At 39.0% G+C, this 17,255-nt stretch overlaps 1 protein-coding gene across 1 annotated transcript; it reads left to right on the top strand.

Moving 5' to 3' along the window:
• Positions 1-393: 393 nt before the first annotated feature.
• LOC106527411 (calcium-dependent secretion activator 1) lies at positions 394-11,451 on the top strand (the record flags this gene model as incomplete). The annotated part of the gene is given in 3 exon segments (XM_014022285.1): positions 394-498; positions 6,824-6,931; positions 9,925-11,451. Coding segments are annotated over 3 exon segments (324 nt in total), but the record flags the coding sequence as incomplete, so codon positions are not given.
• Positions 11,452-17,255: the final 5,804 nt, after the last annotated feature.

Genomic DNA, 17,255 nt, shown 5'->3' with positions numbered 1-17,255 from the left:
TCTCATAYTAAAATCCTGGGAAAAATTACAATGAAAGAGCAACTTACATACATTTTTTTTCTAAATGTGTCTCCGTAGTAACTAACATATGCACAGAATGACAAAGATTTTATCAAAATAATGTGTGTAARGCAAAGACATAGCTTAATAAATTAGACTATACATTATGTGTTTTGATGGTTTGTTGGCACAATCTGAAAAAATTCAAAGACAGAGGCAGCCCAAGTGAAGTCAAACTTGTATTAGGAACTAGTTTGTCTAAACAAACTCAACTAACAGCAAAATATTTTTGAGAGACAAATCTATTTATGTTGAAAAACATGTCAAATTGTTTCAATTTTCATCAATAACTGTTTTCAATCATAATGTGTAGCATTTGTTCTTCTGTTACAGCAATGGTACACCAGCAGTATGAACCTTGTRGGGACGTGGCTGACTGACCGTATGGACCTTCAACTACATGTGTATCAACTGAAGATACTCATAAGGATTGTCAAAGTAAGAATAATGCATTACATATCTAAATGCAACTGGATTATATTCCACATGACGTTTACATTTATGGAAAAAAAGATGATGCCTCATAATGTTGTATTATTCCTATTGTGTTGTATATCTACATTTATATATTACTTATTACTGATATTTATCTGATATAGTTATCTGGTTATCTGATAACKTATTTACAAGTGGCAGCATTTTTATTTGCTTAGTATTTTGCATGCTACATTTTCTTATTTTACTATTTAACCTTTCATTTTATAAACAAACCTAATTAGCTTATTGCACAAATTTTATGAACAAATCTAATTAGCTTATTGCACAATATTAAAATATCTGGTTCACATCTCAGCTGTCACCTCTTACCTTCTCTATTGATCCTTTGCTTATTTAGTMAATTTGGGGAAGGAGCACATTCCTGTGCTGTGTAGGTATGCCTGGTTGTGGCTAAGAAGAAAATCACATGATTATATAAGAAAGACAAAAAAATTATAGTCAAAAAAGGCAGAAATTGTATTAATGTTTTGTATTTAATATAWAGAAWWTTTYCAATAAAGGGRCAATATTTATCAGGTTGMAGAGAAATAGTCAACGTGAACAAAACCAGTAACAAACCAAGACAAGAGACTCAGAATAAAAATGTAAGTGTTTTTATTTACAGGTGGCAACTGCAGGGAGCAGGACCTGAAACAGAAAGGGTTTGGAGGTGAGTTCTTGATCCAGGTAATCCAATGATTTAAATGCAAAGATTGGATAAAGGTTTCTCTTACAGGTTGGTGCAGGAGCTTTGGCRTGGAGGAGAAGTTCCAGGACCTCAGGTGWGTATTTACAGGTGAGTGYTTCCCAGGTGAGTATTGGTTGGAGGCAGACARGCAGCACACTGAGTGRATCAGGTGAGAGGCTCATCAGACAGGGTTCACAGGTAAGGTTTTCACAGGTGGATCACAGAATGCTCAGGGAACTCTTTAATCCTGGAGACAGGTAAAAAACAAACACAAGTTATGTAACTTAGGTTTACAGAAGTAACTTAGGCTGAGATGCTTTACCCAAATGTAAGCGATGCTTCAGCAAGGAGCCAATCCACCAAACAGCCTTATAAAGCCTGAGGGTTGATGARCCAGATCCAGAACAGGTGAGCATGATGGGTGCTGCCAGCCAATCAGGACTAAAGCAGGTGCTTCAGTACCCCCTTCTCAAAAATCTCCTCCAGGCGATTACAGTYGTTTTTCTGGGTGTTCTTTATAGAAGGTGGAGATGAGAGATGGGTCCAAGATGAAGGACCTAGGTACCCAGGAGCGCTCCTCTTGCCCGTATCCTTCCCAGTCCACAAGAAATTGATGATCACGGTGACGAACATCCAGTATCTCCCTGATGGTGTATATGGGTTGATTATCCAGGAGAGGGTGGGTGGTGGGTGGGGTTGGTAGGAGGGCACAGAGGACTGACACGTACAGGTTTGATTTGGGAAATGTGCAATGTGGGTGGCTGTGGTGGAGTGGTTAGGTGAGTCGTCCTGGAACCGGAAGGCCGCTGGTTCAATCCCCCGTCCAGCCGTCTCAGTTGTTGTGTCCTTGGGCAAGACACTTCACCCACCTTGCCTACTGATGGTGGTCAGAGGGTCCGGTGGCGCCGGTGCATGGCAGCCTCGCTTCTGTCAGTGTGCCCCAGGGCAAGCTGTGGCTACAGTGTAGTTTGCCATCATCAGTGTGTGGATGGGTGAATGTCTGTTAGTGTAAAGCGCTTTGGGGTCTGGAGGGACTTGAAAAGTGCTCTATAAGTTCAGTACCATTTACCATAAATGYCGGTAGGTGCAGTCTGAMAGCAGATGGGTTAAAAATCTTCTCCACAGGGAAYGGGSCAATGAATCTGGGAGAAAGTTTTCTAGGAAAATCTTTGAGGTTAATGTCTCGAGTGGATAACCGTACCTTCTGTCCAACAGTGTAGGATGGGGCGGTGGAMCGATGGTGGTCAGCAAATCTCTTAYTCTGCTGGACTGTCCWGAGAAGAGCTCTTTGGGTCTGGCTCCAGATCCTGCAGCACTGGTGAACATGTTGCTGAACTGAAGGAACCAGGATTTCTGAGTACTCACTGGGGAACAGAGRAGGGTTCAAATGGAGAATAACCAGTTGTTGAGGAGGTATGACTGTTATGTGCATACTCTACCCAAGGTAAGTGTTCACACCATGAAGAAGGATTGTTGTTAATAAAACATCTGAGCATAGATTCCAGCTCCTGGTTACATCTCTYTGATTGACCATTTGACTGAGRGTGGTGTCCTGATGTGAGACTGACCTGAGCTCCAAGAGCGTTGCAAAAAGCCTTCCATACTTGGGAGACGAATTGRGGTCCTYGATCAGACACAATATCCAATGGAATGCCATGAAGGCGGAACACATTGGTCACCAGGAGTTGGGCAGTTTCCAAGGCAGTAGGTAGTTTGACCAAGGGCGCAAAACGGACTGCTTTGGAGAATCTATCAGCAACTGTTAAAACAACGGTATTACCTTGTGAAGGTGGCAAACCSGTGACAAAGTCCAGTGAGAYGTGGGACAATGGGCTRGCTGGTGTGGGTAAAGGTTGAAGAAGTATATGCATAGCCCCGTCCACGGACCCACTTGTAYGCAGTTCAACTTGGCTCGGTCTCGGACCCATGCATCCCCATTAGGTTCCAAGCGCGTTCAAAGCCACGCTATTTCAGAACCAAATCTTCGGTGGTTCTAAGTGGGTAGAAGTGGGTACAAGCTAACTGCCAGCCAATCAGGACTAAAGCGGGTGATATTTACAAATATTCTTCAATATTATGTGTTTCTCAGACATATATTTAAATTCTATACCATAATAAAGTAACCATGTCACTTTTGGTGAGGGTGCTCTGTGATGAGAAAGCTTGGCTTGGAGACACAGCCCAGAGGAGTAGYTGATCCCAAAAGTCAGTTCTAGGCCCAACCGGTCATTTTTGCTCCTCTGCCTGGCTAACARGACACTACAGGATTTCTCAAATATGCATGAATGAGTCAAAGCAGGACTCTGGGCATGTTTTTGATGACAGAATAACATTATACGGTGATATAAAGCTTTAAAAATGTTGATGTTACATAATATTGCCCCTTTAAAGTGCCTGTGACATGCATATTTGTCAAATAAAAAAGTCAAAGAAAGCATCTTTATATTTAAGAAAGTTGGAATAATGCACACGATTTTATACATTTTGCCCCTTAACTGGCATATTTTCTTTTTAAATTGACTCAGCCAAAGTGAAACAGGAAGTGACATCAAAGGGGAATTATTTAACAAAGAAAACTCTCTGGTCTTTGTTTAATGAATTAATACTACRGTATTTGAACTCTGACTCTCTCTGATAGTGACTCAAAATAATCYTAAGAAACATCAGATTGTTCTCTACAGTCTGAGTTGCTGGCTGTTGTAGCACTACTCTGTTCACATGCAGATGTTCCCCTTTGAYGTCCCTTCCTATTATTTTACAGGCAAATATCTCAATAACTGTTCATCTCAGCAGCATAAATTTTATTTTGCATTATTTTATCAATGTCATCCTTTCAAAAATATGTATTACATATGCATTACAAAATTTTGACGTTACAGGCACTTTAAATTTGTTTATAAATAATTTTTTGTGATTCAAATCATTTGAATGGCATTTGACATCAGTATTGCTGCCCTTTTCCTGTTCAAACAGGGGGGAKATATTCAAATTTGTTCCAGATAGATGAGCCACAATGAAATCGTCACRTGCATATAAATGTGAGCAAACAATAATACGTCTGGGCATGTTCAAATGGATGGGTTTATACAAATATCAGAACATAAGATTTTTTGTCTGATTTCAATTTCTATAGTCTACAAKAAAATGGTACATTAGCTGCATCAGGAAGCCTCACCCAGAAAAGGGAAACTGGGGAACCTCCCTGCAGCCAGGCCTAGGGAGGGAGCTCGCCAGTGAGGTGGTCAAGCCTTKGTTCCTGGGGCTTGACTGGGCCAAGCCCAAAAGTACAACTGGAGGCCACCTACTAGTGGATCCACTAAATGCAAGGAGGACCATCAAGGTTGGGTGTAACGTGTGCCGRGCAACAGGTGAGGGAGAGTCCCTGACCATGTCAATTCCGAGTGGCCTAGACTAGCTTTAGAGATGCGGAACATAACCTCACTTGCGGGTAAAGAACTGGAGCTTGTGTGTGAGTTTTAGCGTTACCAGCTAGATATAGTCAGGCTCACTTCTACTCACAGCTTGAGCTCTGGAACCCAACTCCTGAAGAGTGGCTGGACTCTCTCCTACTCCGGAGTTGCTCAGGAAGAGATGCATTGAGTGAGAGTCACAAGCCCTCTGTTACATGCTACAGTGTTGGCGTTCTCCCTGGTAAATGAGAGGGTTGCCTCTCTGCTGGAGGGAAGGTTCTGACTGTTGTTCATGCTTATGCAACAAACACCAGTTCAGATTACCTGGCCTTTCTGGAGTCTTTCAAATGTGTTCTGGAATGGGTGCTGTCTGAGGACTCCCTTGTTCTACTGGGTAACTTCAATGCCATTGGGAGGAACAACCTCCCTGATTTGAACCTGAATGGTGTTCTGTTATTAGACTTTTGTGTTTAGCACGGGTTGTCAATAACGAACACCATGTTTGAGCATAGGGTGATCTGTAATTATATTTGGTCCATTACCATTACAGAGGTCACCAAGGTAGTCAAAAAGCTCCTCGTGGCAAGGCACCAGGGGTGGACAAGATTCACCCTAAGATGCTGAAGTCTCCGGATGTTTTGGGGCTGTCATATTGTTGACATGTCTCTTCAACATCACATAGAAGATTGGAACAACTCCTTTGCACTGGCAGACTGGAGTGGTGGTTCCCACTTTAAAAAATGGGGACCAGAGAGTGTGTTCTAAATGAATTGAGTCCCCAAAACCCACGCAGCCATAGTTCAGAATATTGATGGTAACTGTTCATTCTATGTGGCCCTCAGCTTGCTCCAGGAACCAGATCACAGACAGGGGTGAGAGGGAGGAAAGGTGAGGGGCAGACCCTCAGTCAACGTAAACATCCAGGAAAAGTTTAGTTCCGCAGCTCAAGGCCATTGTAGGGGAGAGCCAAATTTGTAATCAGTTTTTTTGGGAACAGAAGAAAATGTTTTCAGTCAGGCAGGCAATAACAATTTTCCATCTGCCTTCATATCCGCTGGTACATCCAATGTGGCGAATCCAATCAGACAAATAATGTGGACAATCCTGCTGAGCTGAGCTTTCAGCTCCTCCAAGATCAATTCCATTTGGCCAGCAAAGTCCAGGAACCAAAGCCAGCCCACGACCCTCAGCAGAACCACTTGCAGACTGAGTTCCAGCTTGCTCAAGGCAAAAGTCTGCGTACCGAAAGAACGGCAATCCTTCTTGTTGGTCAGGCAGCCAGGAAATGGCCAGAATAGCCACTGCCATTGTGTAACACCAGGAGACCACCAAGCCAATCTGTAGAATCCCAGAGCACAACTCACAGCGAGGAGCCATGCGCTAAGCATGCACATCACAAGGGCTTTCCAGGGGGAGCTGACAGACCGATCCAAACTGTGCCAGTCCACTCCACCCAAAGCAGAGTCATGCCCAATGGAAYGACTTCATCCATTTGATTCTAAAAGTTAAATCACCAACATCATGTGGCATCATGAAAACTCTCCACTGAGGCGCAGAGACTCGTTTCTCCATATCTACTAATAAACAAAGATTTATGTTCTACCAAGCATCTCAATTCCTCTRTGTTTACAGTAATTATGGTAATAAACTTGTGCGCAAAGTTAATATTTCTATGCTCAGAAAGGATGGCTGCACCGGGTGTGCAACACAGCAGCCTTGTGCATGAACACACAGACACAATCTCTCATTCTTTGCTCAACGAATGTATTTTACTCCTATACTTACTTAGGAATTTTTCTCACTCAYATTATATTTTATTCCTTATTTTCCTGATTCTAGAAATCATTTCTGATTGCACAGGGATCACGCAAACATGTCCATCACACATGCAGGAAGTAATTAGCATGTGTTTAACATATGTAAATGAAGGCATGTCAGGGGAGGTATCTGATGTGGGCTCAGTTCCACGTTGATAGTGAGAAATGTGTGTGGATTCTGGCATATGCACAGTTTGATATACCTGGATTTTTTTTTTTTGTRCGCACGCCATTTTCTGGATTTGACCGTAGGCCACATTTCAGTTAGAAATCCACGCAAGTCTTTGTGCATGAGGTCCCAGTTTGTTTGTTTGTTTGTTTGTTTTTTGTCTGCCTTTTCAACTAATTTTCAAATATTATATTTTTGACAGAAAAAGTATCGTGACTTCCGGCTCCAGGGCGTTCTGGACTCCACGTTAAACAGTAAGATGTATGAGACGGTGAGAAACCGGCTGACCTTAGAAGAAGCAACGGCATCGGTGAGGGAAGGAGGGATGCAAGGCATTTCCATGAGGGATAGCGATGAAGAAGATAATAATCACTAGGTCAAAGGTAGCATGATTACCAGAATGTCAAAGATTTTTGGCCAGGGAGGTGCATTTCTCAAGAACCCAAACTGCCTTCACTTGAGGTCAAAACACAGAGTCTAAACATCTGACTTGTTTCTTCCATTATTTGTTTATAAACTTTGATTTTGTAATTGTTAAATGTTTCAGTTAGCACTGTGTCAGTTAATTTGTTCATTCATTAATTTTCCTGAACCTGCAACACCTTAACAGCACCAGATTTTGGCAAAATAACTGCAACATAAAAACAAACGTCCATGTTATAAAAAGGCCAAGGTATGATGGGAGTTAATGGTATAAACAGCGCACAAAACAAAAAATAGAAACTGAACGAATTTTCTTTATACCAGAAATCGTGGTTATTTTAAAATCCTAGCATTTGTTCAGTAAAACAGCAAATATYAGGGGTTTGTTTTTATTTATTTATTTAGATATATTTTATTTATATAGGATATATTTGACACTTATGTCCAAGAGCAACAACTACAGATGCCATGGTAGTGATCTGAAGGCTGATACTCAGCTAAAAGGGCTCATGTGAAGACAGTGGTTTGTCCATTCCATCATTTACTTATCTGATTCACTCTAATCTCAGATACAAATCTGATCCATTTCCATCCAGCAAAAGCTGCAGACATTTGGGCCTCCCACCCTGCCTTTAGAACATCAGACTTTCAGGACTGCAGTCCAACAAAATAAGAAGCTGTTTCATTGCTTAGCATACACTTTTGGGTCAGTGTATCTTTTGGTCATTGGATTTTCATTTTTTGAAACGGGTATATATATAAGAAACGAGTGGATATTTGATTTTTGTTTTAAAATACTGACAGTAAAATTAAAATACAAAGCCATTCTCATTCTTAGTGTGGAAAGGGGATAAACAAAATGTTAAAAATGATGTGAGTTTCATTTTCTGTTTCAGATAGCAAAAAAGAAAATTACTTTAAGACAGAAATGAAAAAAGGCTCGTTTGTTTGTATTCTACGACTATCTATTCCCCCACCAGAGGGTGTGCTCACCTGGCAGCTCTGCAAAATGAAACACAAATTTCTGTAAATAAAAGGCTGAAAAAACTGAAAAATATATCCATAAATGAGTTGTATGATGACTGTTGCTCTGTGACCAAAGGYTTTGCAGAGGTAATTCATGTGGCTTTTGGCCAAATAAGTCTTTTACTGAATACACGTCAGCTRCTGCCTCCACTTCACCTCCATTTCTCTCAATAAAAAGCAAAATATGACAACTTTCATTCCATTAGTGCGTTGTACAGGTTTTGTTCTGTGAGCAGAAAGTTTTTTTCCCTCCTGAGTTTTGACAAAATCTGTGCTTTTTTCTGTCAGTTTGTGTCCTCGGAGTGTTCCTTTCAGCGAGGGGTGGGCGGTACTACAACTTTGATTTTGATCTGATACCAAATAAATACTTGGCAAATTTATTTGATACTGAAGTCAACATCAATGCTTTTTACTTGTAATGGGATGTTCATTGAATAACTTTGATATTGCAGGCGCCCCTTCTGGTGGTGAAACAGTTTGTTGTAGGGATACAGTAAGTTGGCACAACCTGTCGTGGATTATGAACAAAACGAGCCTTTTTTCATTTCTGTCTTAAAGTAATTTTCTTTTTTTGCTATCTGAAACAGAAAATGAAACTCAAATCATTTTTAAAATTTCGTTTATCCTTTTTTGACACTAAGAATGAGAAATGCTTTGTATTTTAATTTTAATTCCAGTATTTTAGAACAAAAATCAAATATCCACTAGTTTCTTGTTTTTTAATACCCATTTCAAAAATGAAAATCCAATGACCAAAAGATACACTGACCCTGTTGTATATTTTACAATACAATAATTGTGTTTAAATCAAGCAAGACACACCAAAATAATGTGTTTTAATTTTTAATTGTCCTTAGCATCACTAGCATGCACTTGTGTATGAAGAGAATAACTGATCTTTTTTCTATCCTATACACTAACTGACTATCATTCAGCATTTTATGTTTATACATAGAATCTGCAATGACATGTAATACAAAATATGAAATATTATAATTTCAGTTATGTAGAGTAATTGATGTCTACCCTGAGTACACTGCTTTAGAGGTTTTTTAGCAACCTAGTCTAGAAAGAGCTATAATCCCACYGGTGTAATAGAATTTAGTGTATTAAACTAGTATTGACAAGAAAAAAAGGAAAACATAAATTCACAGTCTTCGAAGTGCTAGTCCCGGTAATTGTAACAATTAATGAAAAAAATTGGGTTCTTTGACTGAGTTTAGGTCTTTTCCTTCTATACAAATGGTCTGTTGCCATTCTGGCAGTATTTATGGATGCTACTTATCGCCTGCCATAAACTACACTGAGAGTGCTCGAGTACACAGTGCCAAGACTCATCAACAGATCAGTCTACTTCATGCTGCAAGGAAGAACACGTCAGAGCAGACAACAGAGGCTGTTAAGTAGCTTCAACTTTGCCAATGTGAMTGCAGTTTTATTAGTGTGAGTGCTGGAAAACAGTTTAACATGTTCATTCAATCAATACATGTTTATGTAAAGACCAATCACATCCCATTGCATCACTTGAGAGTCTGTATTTAGTCAAAAAAAAGCACCAACTCAGAAGCACGAGTCTAAAAAAACTAATTAGTTTACACCAATGGTTCCAAAACTGTTCGGCTTTTGATTCACAAAATAAAAGTATCAAAGACCTGCGCCCCCCAGTTTTTTGGGGTTAGTAGGTCAAATAAACAAGAGCATAGTAATAATGTTCATTCTGTTACTTCATCCAATTTTAAGTACACTAACTACACTCCTTTGTATAACTAAGGAACACAAAATTGTTGTTAGTAGTCATTTTGTAAATGTATTTAATTCTGAAAATCTTTTCAAGACCCCACCTTGATGTTTCAGGATCCACAGTGGGGTTCCAACMCCAGCTTTGGGAACAGCAGTCACAGTATGTGGCCTGCGAACAGCTACAACATCAGCACTGTGCCAAAAAAAGGGGGCAAATGGTTCTAATAAATACAGAGTTGTACTATGAGGTCCAAAAGCACCAAGTGAATGTTCAGTGAATGTTAGAATATTTTCTAGCATCATATAGGGGCTACTACTTCAGAAAAGCTGAGGTTTCAAATTTTTACATTTTCATGCTTTAAAGTCTGATGTTCTGAAGTGTTTTACTTAGCTGATACTAGCATGACACATCTACTTTAACCTCATCAAATCTAATCTTTATTCAAAATAGGGCTGGGAGATGTTGGTAAAAAATTAATCACTATCGTTGCATTTAGCCAATAATTAATCTGATGAATAATAGACAATTTCACTTGCATGTTTTTGACTATAAATCAGCTACCCTGTGGTCTAAAATTGCACTTATAAATGATCAGTCTAACTAACTTCATCATTTTCAGAAGTTAAATTGGTAAACTGTAAATTAAAACCCACTATTTCCACAATGTTGTGCAGTAGTATATACCTAGTAATGCAATATGCCACATTCCGCCCTGCATTATTCTCCTTCCGGCACTTACTCATTCGGACAGATTGACTGAGTGCATCATGGATTCTTGACCAAATAGATTTGTTTCAGCCATTCGCTGAAGGAGAGTTTACTGTAGCCAAAGATGTGGCCATGATCCGCATTTCCTGGCTTTCATCATACTCTGGATTATGGCAGTGTTTTAGGTGATTAAACAAGTTTGTAGTGTTAGCATTAGCTGCACCTCGCCACCTTCCACCACTGGTTTTACAAATTACTTCATCATCATGTGGCAATAGTTGTAGTAATTGCAAAGTACCAAATATTATTTAGTGAAAGTTTTTCTGACAATTAGTTCTACACGATACATTTTTCCCAACCCTAATTCAAAATATCTAAGTAAATTTTCCCTTTTAAATAACATTAATTCAACTTTAATTCATCACTTTAGCTGCCCAGTTTGGACAAACCAATTAGAAGCCTGAGATGATCAAAACCTGTTCATTTTGTGTTCCTTTCTAAATTGAAGTACGTTTTGGCCACTACAACCTCTGGCAAAAAGTATTGAATCACCAGTCTTGGATGAGCACTCATTCGGACATTTCATTCTGTAGAACAAGCTCGGATCAAAAACATGATACAATAAAAAGATCATTCCAAAGTGCAGCTTGTTGGCTTTCAAGAACATTCAAAGAAATGAAGAGGAAACATTGTGGAAGTCAGTGAACATTACTTTTATTGACCAAACACGGGGGGAAAATATGGAATCACTCAATTCAGAGGAAAAAAGTACGGAATCATAAAAACAGACAAACAAAAGATCATTCAAAATACATCACTAGTATTTAGTTACACCACCCTTGGCTTTTATAATGACTTGCAGTCTCTGAGGCATGGACTTGATGAGTGACAAACAGTATTCTTCATCAATTTGGTCCAACTCTCTTTGATAGCGGTTGCCAGATCAGCTTTGCAGGTCGGAGCTTCTTGCGGACCATTTTGTTTTTCAATTTCCACCACAAGTTTTCAATTGGGTTGAGATCTGGACTATTTGCAGGCCATGACATCGACTGACTGTGTCTTTCTCCAAGGAATGCCTTSACTGTTTTTGCCCTATGGCACGATGCATTGTCATCTTGGAAAATTATTTCATCACCTCAAACATCTGTTCAATTGAAGGGATGAGAAAACTGTCCAAAATGTCAATGTAAACTTGTGCATTGATAGAAGAATTAAACAGTGCCTTTGCCTGACATGCAGCCCCATATCATCAAGGACTGTGGAAATTTGGTTCTTGTCGTCAGGCAGTCCTCTTCATAAATCTCAATGGAACGGCACCAAACAAAAGTTCCAGCATCATCACCTTGTCCAATGTAGATTCTTGACTCATCACTGAAGATAACTTTCATCCAGTCATCCACAGTCCATGATTGCCTCTCCTTAGCCCATTGCAGCCTTGTTCTTTTTTGTTTAGGTGTCAATGATGGTTTTCTTTTAGCTTTCCTGTACTGAAATTCCATTTCCTTTAGGCCATTTCTTATGGTTCGGTCACATTCATTGGCTCCAGCTTCCTCCCATTTATGCTTCATCTGTTGTACTTTTTCAGTTTTCAAGACAAATGGCCTTAAGTTGTTTGTCTTGATGCTTTGATGTCTTTCTTGTCTACCAGTACACTTGGCTTTAACAACCATTCCATGCTGTTTGTRTTTGGTCCATATCTTGGATACAGCTGACTGTGAACAGCCCACATCTTTAGCAACCATGCGTAAAGAGTTACCTTCTTCAAGAAGTTTCACAATACTCTCTTTTGTTTCAAGAGACATTTCTCTTGATGGAGCCATGGTTCTTGCCACTCCACTTCGTCCAGCAGCCCTCGAAGGTGTCATGACTGCAGGTGTTTTTAACTGCAGACTAACAAGCAGATCTGAGGCAGGTGTTCATTTAGGGAAAGGAAATTGACTGGGTGTGTCCTTATTTTCTACCTCCAATTTGAGTGATTCCATGCTTTTTTCCTCAGAATTGAGTGATTCTATGTTTATTTTCCTGTGCTTGGTCAATAAAAGTAACATTCACTGACTTCCACAATGTTTTCTCTTCATTTCTTTGAGTGTTCCTGAAAGTCAACAAGTTGCACTTTGGAAGGACCTTATTATTGTATCGTTTTTCATCAGAGTTTGTTTTACAGAATGAAATGTCTGAATGAGTGCTCATCCAAGACTGGTGATTCCATAATTTTTGCCAGGGGTTGTATATTCTTTTACATATCTAAAGTAGAGTATAGTGTATATGGGATAACTTACCATGCTTGAATCCTAATGTTTGTAAATGTGTATGTAAAAACATGATGTCAAAAGTTTCTGCTTTAACTCATCTTCAACACTGATCCAAAAACAACTCTACAAATGTCTCAGTACAGAAGTTTTTTAGGGTCTTCCTTTATCCATGTTCTGACAAATGAATCTGAAATAAACTGCAAGATGAGACTAGGACGATCTCATTTATTTCTAAAATAACTGCCTTTGGTTGTACATCTTAACATGTTGAATATTTGCATCAACTTTATACTTCTGATATACAGTATATATTCATTTTTGTTTTATTGAAGAGTTAAGTTAGTAAGGCAATAGATGTGTAATTTGGTTTTGTATCAAATTTAAAATAATTTTGATACTTTAAATTTTAAAGCAATTTTGTGATTTCAGTTGAATGTGTTTTAAATTTCTAAAATGATTTGCCACGTATAGTATAGTTTTTGTGTTCTTTGATCATTCCTGGATGTATTCTGTGGTTATCTGGATTTTGTATCAGAATTTTGGATGTGATCTGCTGGTAGTAACTTCTGTCAAATGTTTTATATACTTGTACTTCTAGAGCTTCTGTATTTGTCATCCTCTTTGCAAATGTTGCATGTACTGTACGTACCTGCTGTTCAATCCCCAGTGTTTTTGCTTCATGTGTTATGGTCTGTTTGGTTCTATTGGGAGCTATGGTTCTGCCTCTTTAAAGAACCAATMATGTACAAGTATATTTGAATAAAAAGTGAATGAAATAATGAAAAGTGATTGTTGGCTCATTCATTGATTGTATAAATAACAACGGTAAAAATATTAAATTCAATTCAGTTTATTTATATAACGCCAAGTCACAACAAATGGCTTCTCAGGGCACTGTACACAAAAAAAAGTAAATCTAAAGAAGTCAGCAGATTGTGTTGAATCTTAACTTCATCACAGTCTCCCATCCTGAGCAGTACATTGGTGACAGTGGAGAGAAAAATCTCCCTTTAAACAGAAAGAAACCTCCAGCAGAACCAGGCTTGATAGCTGTAAGCTCTGCCTCCCATTCTACTTTTAGGGTGTATTCAGACCAGGAAAGTCGTTTGGTCCAATTGTTTGGTCCGGACCAAAAATGGACTTTTTTTTTCATTTGGTGCAGTTTGCATTCACATTGTGCTTTTTTGCAAACAAACTATAACTTGTAAACAAAGCCATCAGGCTGACGATCATTGCTCCCACTGGACAAAAAAAAGGACGGGGGCGGGACTGAGYCACAGACCCAGAAGAAAACAAGRAAGTYCTGCRTGCTGCGGTTCTGATGCGCACATTTATGCTGATGGTACAACTGCAATAGAATTTAAAATGTCAGAAGCAGCTAATTTAATGGTGGTTCTGTGATGATATTCTAATTTTGGAGCGGCGTCAGTAAATGTGTCCCGCGACCCAAAGGAGAAGAGGTGCTCTGCATGTTCTGACCCATAACATGCTGCAGTAGAGCTGCTAACAGGAGATGACAAAACAGGTATGTTTTCAGTTTATTTAGCTCAGCAACGGTGGCCTGTGAAGTCCAAAAAGGTGCATGTTTAATGCAGTTGGTTCAGTTAGAGTCCAGTCTCTATTCACACCAGAAGCAAACTGAAGCGAACCGCACCAGCGTTCGTTTGGAAACGAACCAAGACCACCTCAAAAAGCGGATCTTGGTCCGGTTGTTTGATCCGCACCAGAGTTCGCATGAGTGTATTCACACCTGCACAAAAGGTCCGGACCAACGCTGGAAACGAACTCTGGTTCGTTTAAAGCAGAGCAAATTATCAGGTCTGAMTAYGACCTTAGAAACTCTGGGAACCACAAGTAAGCCTTCAGTCKGAGAGTGTAGTGCTCTGTTAGGAAAGTATGGAAGAATGAGATCTTTAATATAAGACGGAGCTTGGCTGTTGAGAGCTTTKTATGTTAGAAGTAAGATTTTAAATTCTATTCTGAATATGACAGGAAGCCAGTGGAAAGAAGCTAAAACTGGAGAAATATGATCTCTCCTTCCAACTCCAATCAGACTCATGGCAGCCACACAGCAGCAGGCCTCAGAGAAAAGGCCTTGTTCTTATCAGGACAGCAAAACAATAACAACCCCCCTCTAGCAGCCAGCGTCTGTGCCAGGTTGAATCTAAGAGAGAGACTGCAATAATGAATAATGATGAATCAACTTCTTATTTGTTTTGTTTATTATGATTTATTTTCAAGACAGCAATGAACACTACAGCAGAATAGAAATTCAAGTAATGACACGAGACTGTAATTAGAATAATGAACACAAACCATTAAATTACAAAATAAAAAAACCAAACAGAAACAAAGCAAAAACATAAAATATCCCAGAAAGTGTTATCAAACCAATATAGGTGGAAAAGAAATAAAGAATGAATAAATCAATCAATCAAAACTTCATATAGCACTTTGTGCAAAGTGCTGCACAGCAAAATAAAAATACGGTAATACAAAAATATGCAACCAATCCCAACTTCCAAAATCAAAACAGAAAAAGAGAGAGAGAGAGACTGGACTACTGCATGCAGGGCCAGAGTTGGACTCATTTTCAGCCCTGGAGTTTCATGCCTCAGACCAGCCCACTGTAGCTCAAGACATATTATCAAAGTCATGTAATTATAACCTCTAAATAGTCAATATTAGTGTACTATTCTGTAAAGCCTTGTAATTCAGTGTATTTTACTAAAATATTTCCAATTCAGTGCCACCCCCCGGACCCCCAATTTTCTGAAAAAGGGGTGTCTGGACATGAAATGCTTATAACTCCGAACCTGTTCAACATAAGAGCTTAAGATATTTTTTTGGTTGTTTAGCTCTGATTGTTCCACTCTCTATCCATCAGGCCCACCAATCAGTACCCCCCACCTCCACCCCCGCCCGGACTCCCAATTTATCTGAAAAAGGGGTATGGTTGTAGCTCAAAAACTATTAGGAGCTTCAGATTTCTTTTGTTGTTTAGCTCTGATGAGGGGCTATCCATCAGGTCAACGGTCAACCCCCCTCCCCCAAAGACCCCACCCAAACCACTACAATTTTGGGATGCATCTAGTAGCATGACTTTTATTAGGAATAAAGACTTCTGAGTTCTGGTGCATTTGTACGTGCGGGGGTCATTATGTTACCACCATGCGGCATCTAGTTAGAGTTAATATAACTAGACACTAATGTCATCTGTTTGTTATCATCACTAAGCTGCAGGACTGTTTTTTCACATCATGTTTCCTGCCTGAAGCATGAAGGAGTGTCGGAGGTAAGCTAGCATCAACCGCTTTTTAAGATGCGGTCTCATTTCGGGACTCAGGCATCTTGTGAATGACACCAATATTTAGATTAAAATACACGAGAAAAAAGTTTTTGACCATTCATAGTACTACCTCCCAACTTTGTGAATTAAATTGTTGATAAAATTTTTCGTATTATACATGCATAAATATGATATTTAGAATGTTCAGAAATGTTTTCAGGAATGTTAGCTTGTCAAAGTAAGCTAAAGCTAGCTGTCACATCACACACAAAAAAAGTTCTCTCGTCCTGGCCACACCTCCTTGCTCACCTCCACTCACATGTAAGGCCGTGCCCCTGTGTTTCCTGGCACTACCCACTTTGTTGGCATTTTTCAAATTTGCATTGGGGCAGATCATTTCATGGGTGTGGGGGGTGTGGGGGGGTTAGTTCCACTTTAAAATATCAGAAAAGACTTGTCACGTCAGCATTATCTGTCACATTTTGAAGCTAAAATAGAGTTTTGTCTCTAAGAAAAAGCTTTTTCAAAACAAATTTCGGTTAGTTGTGAGACATGACCAGTGGTGGTCAAAAGGTCATTTCTGGGGTCACAGTTGTTCATGCTAGTGACACTAAAATTTTACTAGCAGTTTGAAATTTTTAAGCTTTTTCAAAAACTTGTTTTTCTTTTTTTTCCTATGAATGTTTTTTTCTCTCAAAAATTTAGGAAAGCCTTCTTAATTTTGCATTTGACACTATTATATGTAATCCTCATTATTAAGTCTGAGCTTYCATATTTAGCTGTAGCTTTGAATGCAGTCAATACAGATTTGATTTCAATCTCCTTCTGGATGGTAATATCAGCTCTTAGGATGACTGATGCTTTAATCTGCAGCATTAATCTAAGACTTCAAATCTTAAGAAAATGCTGTTGTGGACGAAAGAACRAAATCATAGTCACAGATATATGTATTTTGGCAGTCTATGCAATTTTAATAGCTTAAAATAGGACAAAATTAGAATCAAAATTCAATGTTTTTGGTACTATAATACATTCTTAGGAAAATAGGCAGAAATACTAAACAGCATTTTGTTGAGACATTTGTGGATCTCATTCTTTTTAAAGGTAACACATTTATAATTCCACAGATTGAAAACAGTCTTGGKCAAGAACCTGAACTCTACATTGCTTCTTGCATATTTATTATGTTTTATAT

This window comes from Austrofundulus limnaeus, unplaced genomic scaffold (assembly GCF_001266775.1).
Source record: "Austrofundulus limnaeus strain Quisiro unplaced genomic scaffold, Austrofundulus_limnaeus-1.0 Scaffold322, whole genome shotgun sequence".
In the NCBI taxonomy this organism is placed as follows: domain Eukaryota; kingdom Metazoa; phylum Chordata; class Actinopteri; order Cyprinodontiformes; family Rivulidae; genus Austrofundulus; species Austrofundulus limnaeus.
Note: the sequence above shows the minus strand (reverse complement) of the source record. Positions and strands in the feature narration are given on the sequence as shown.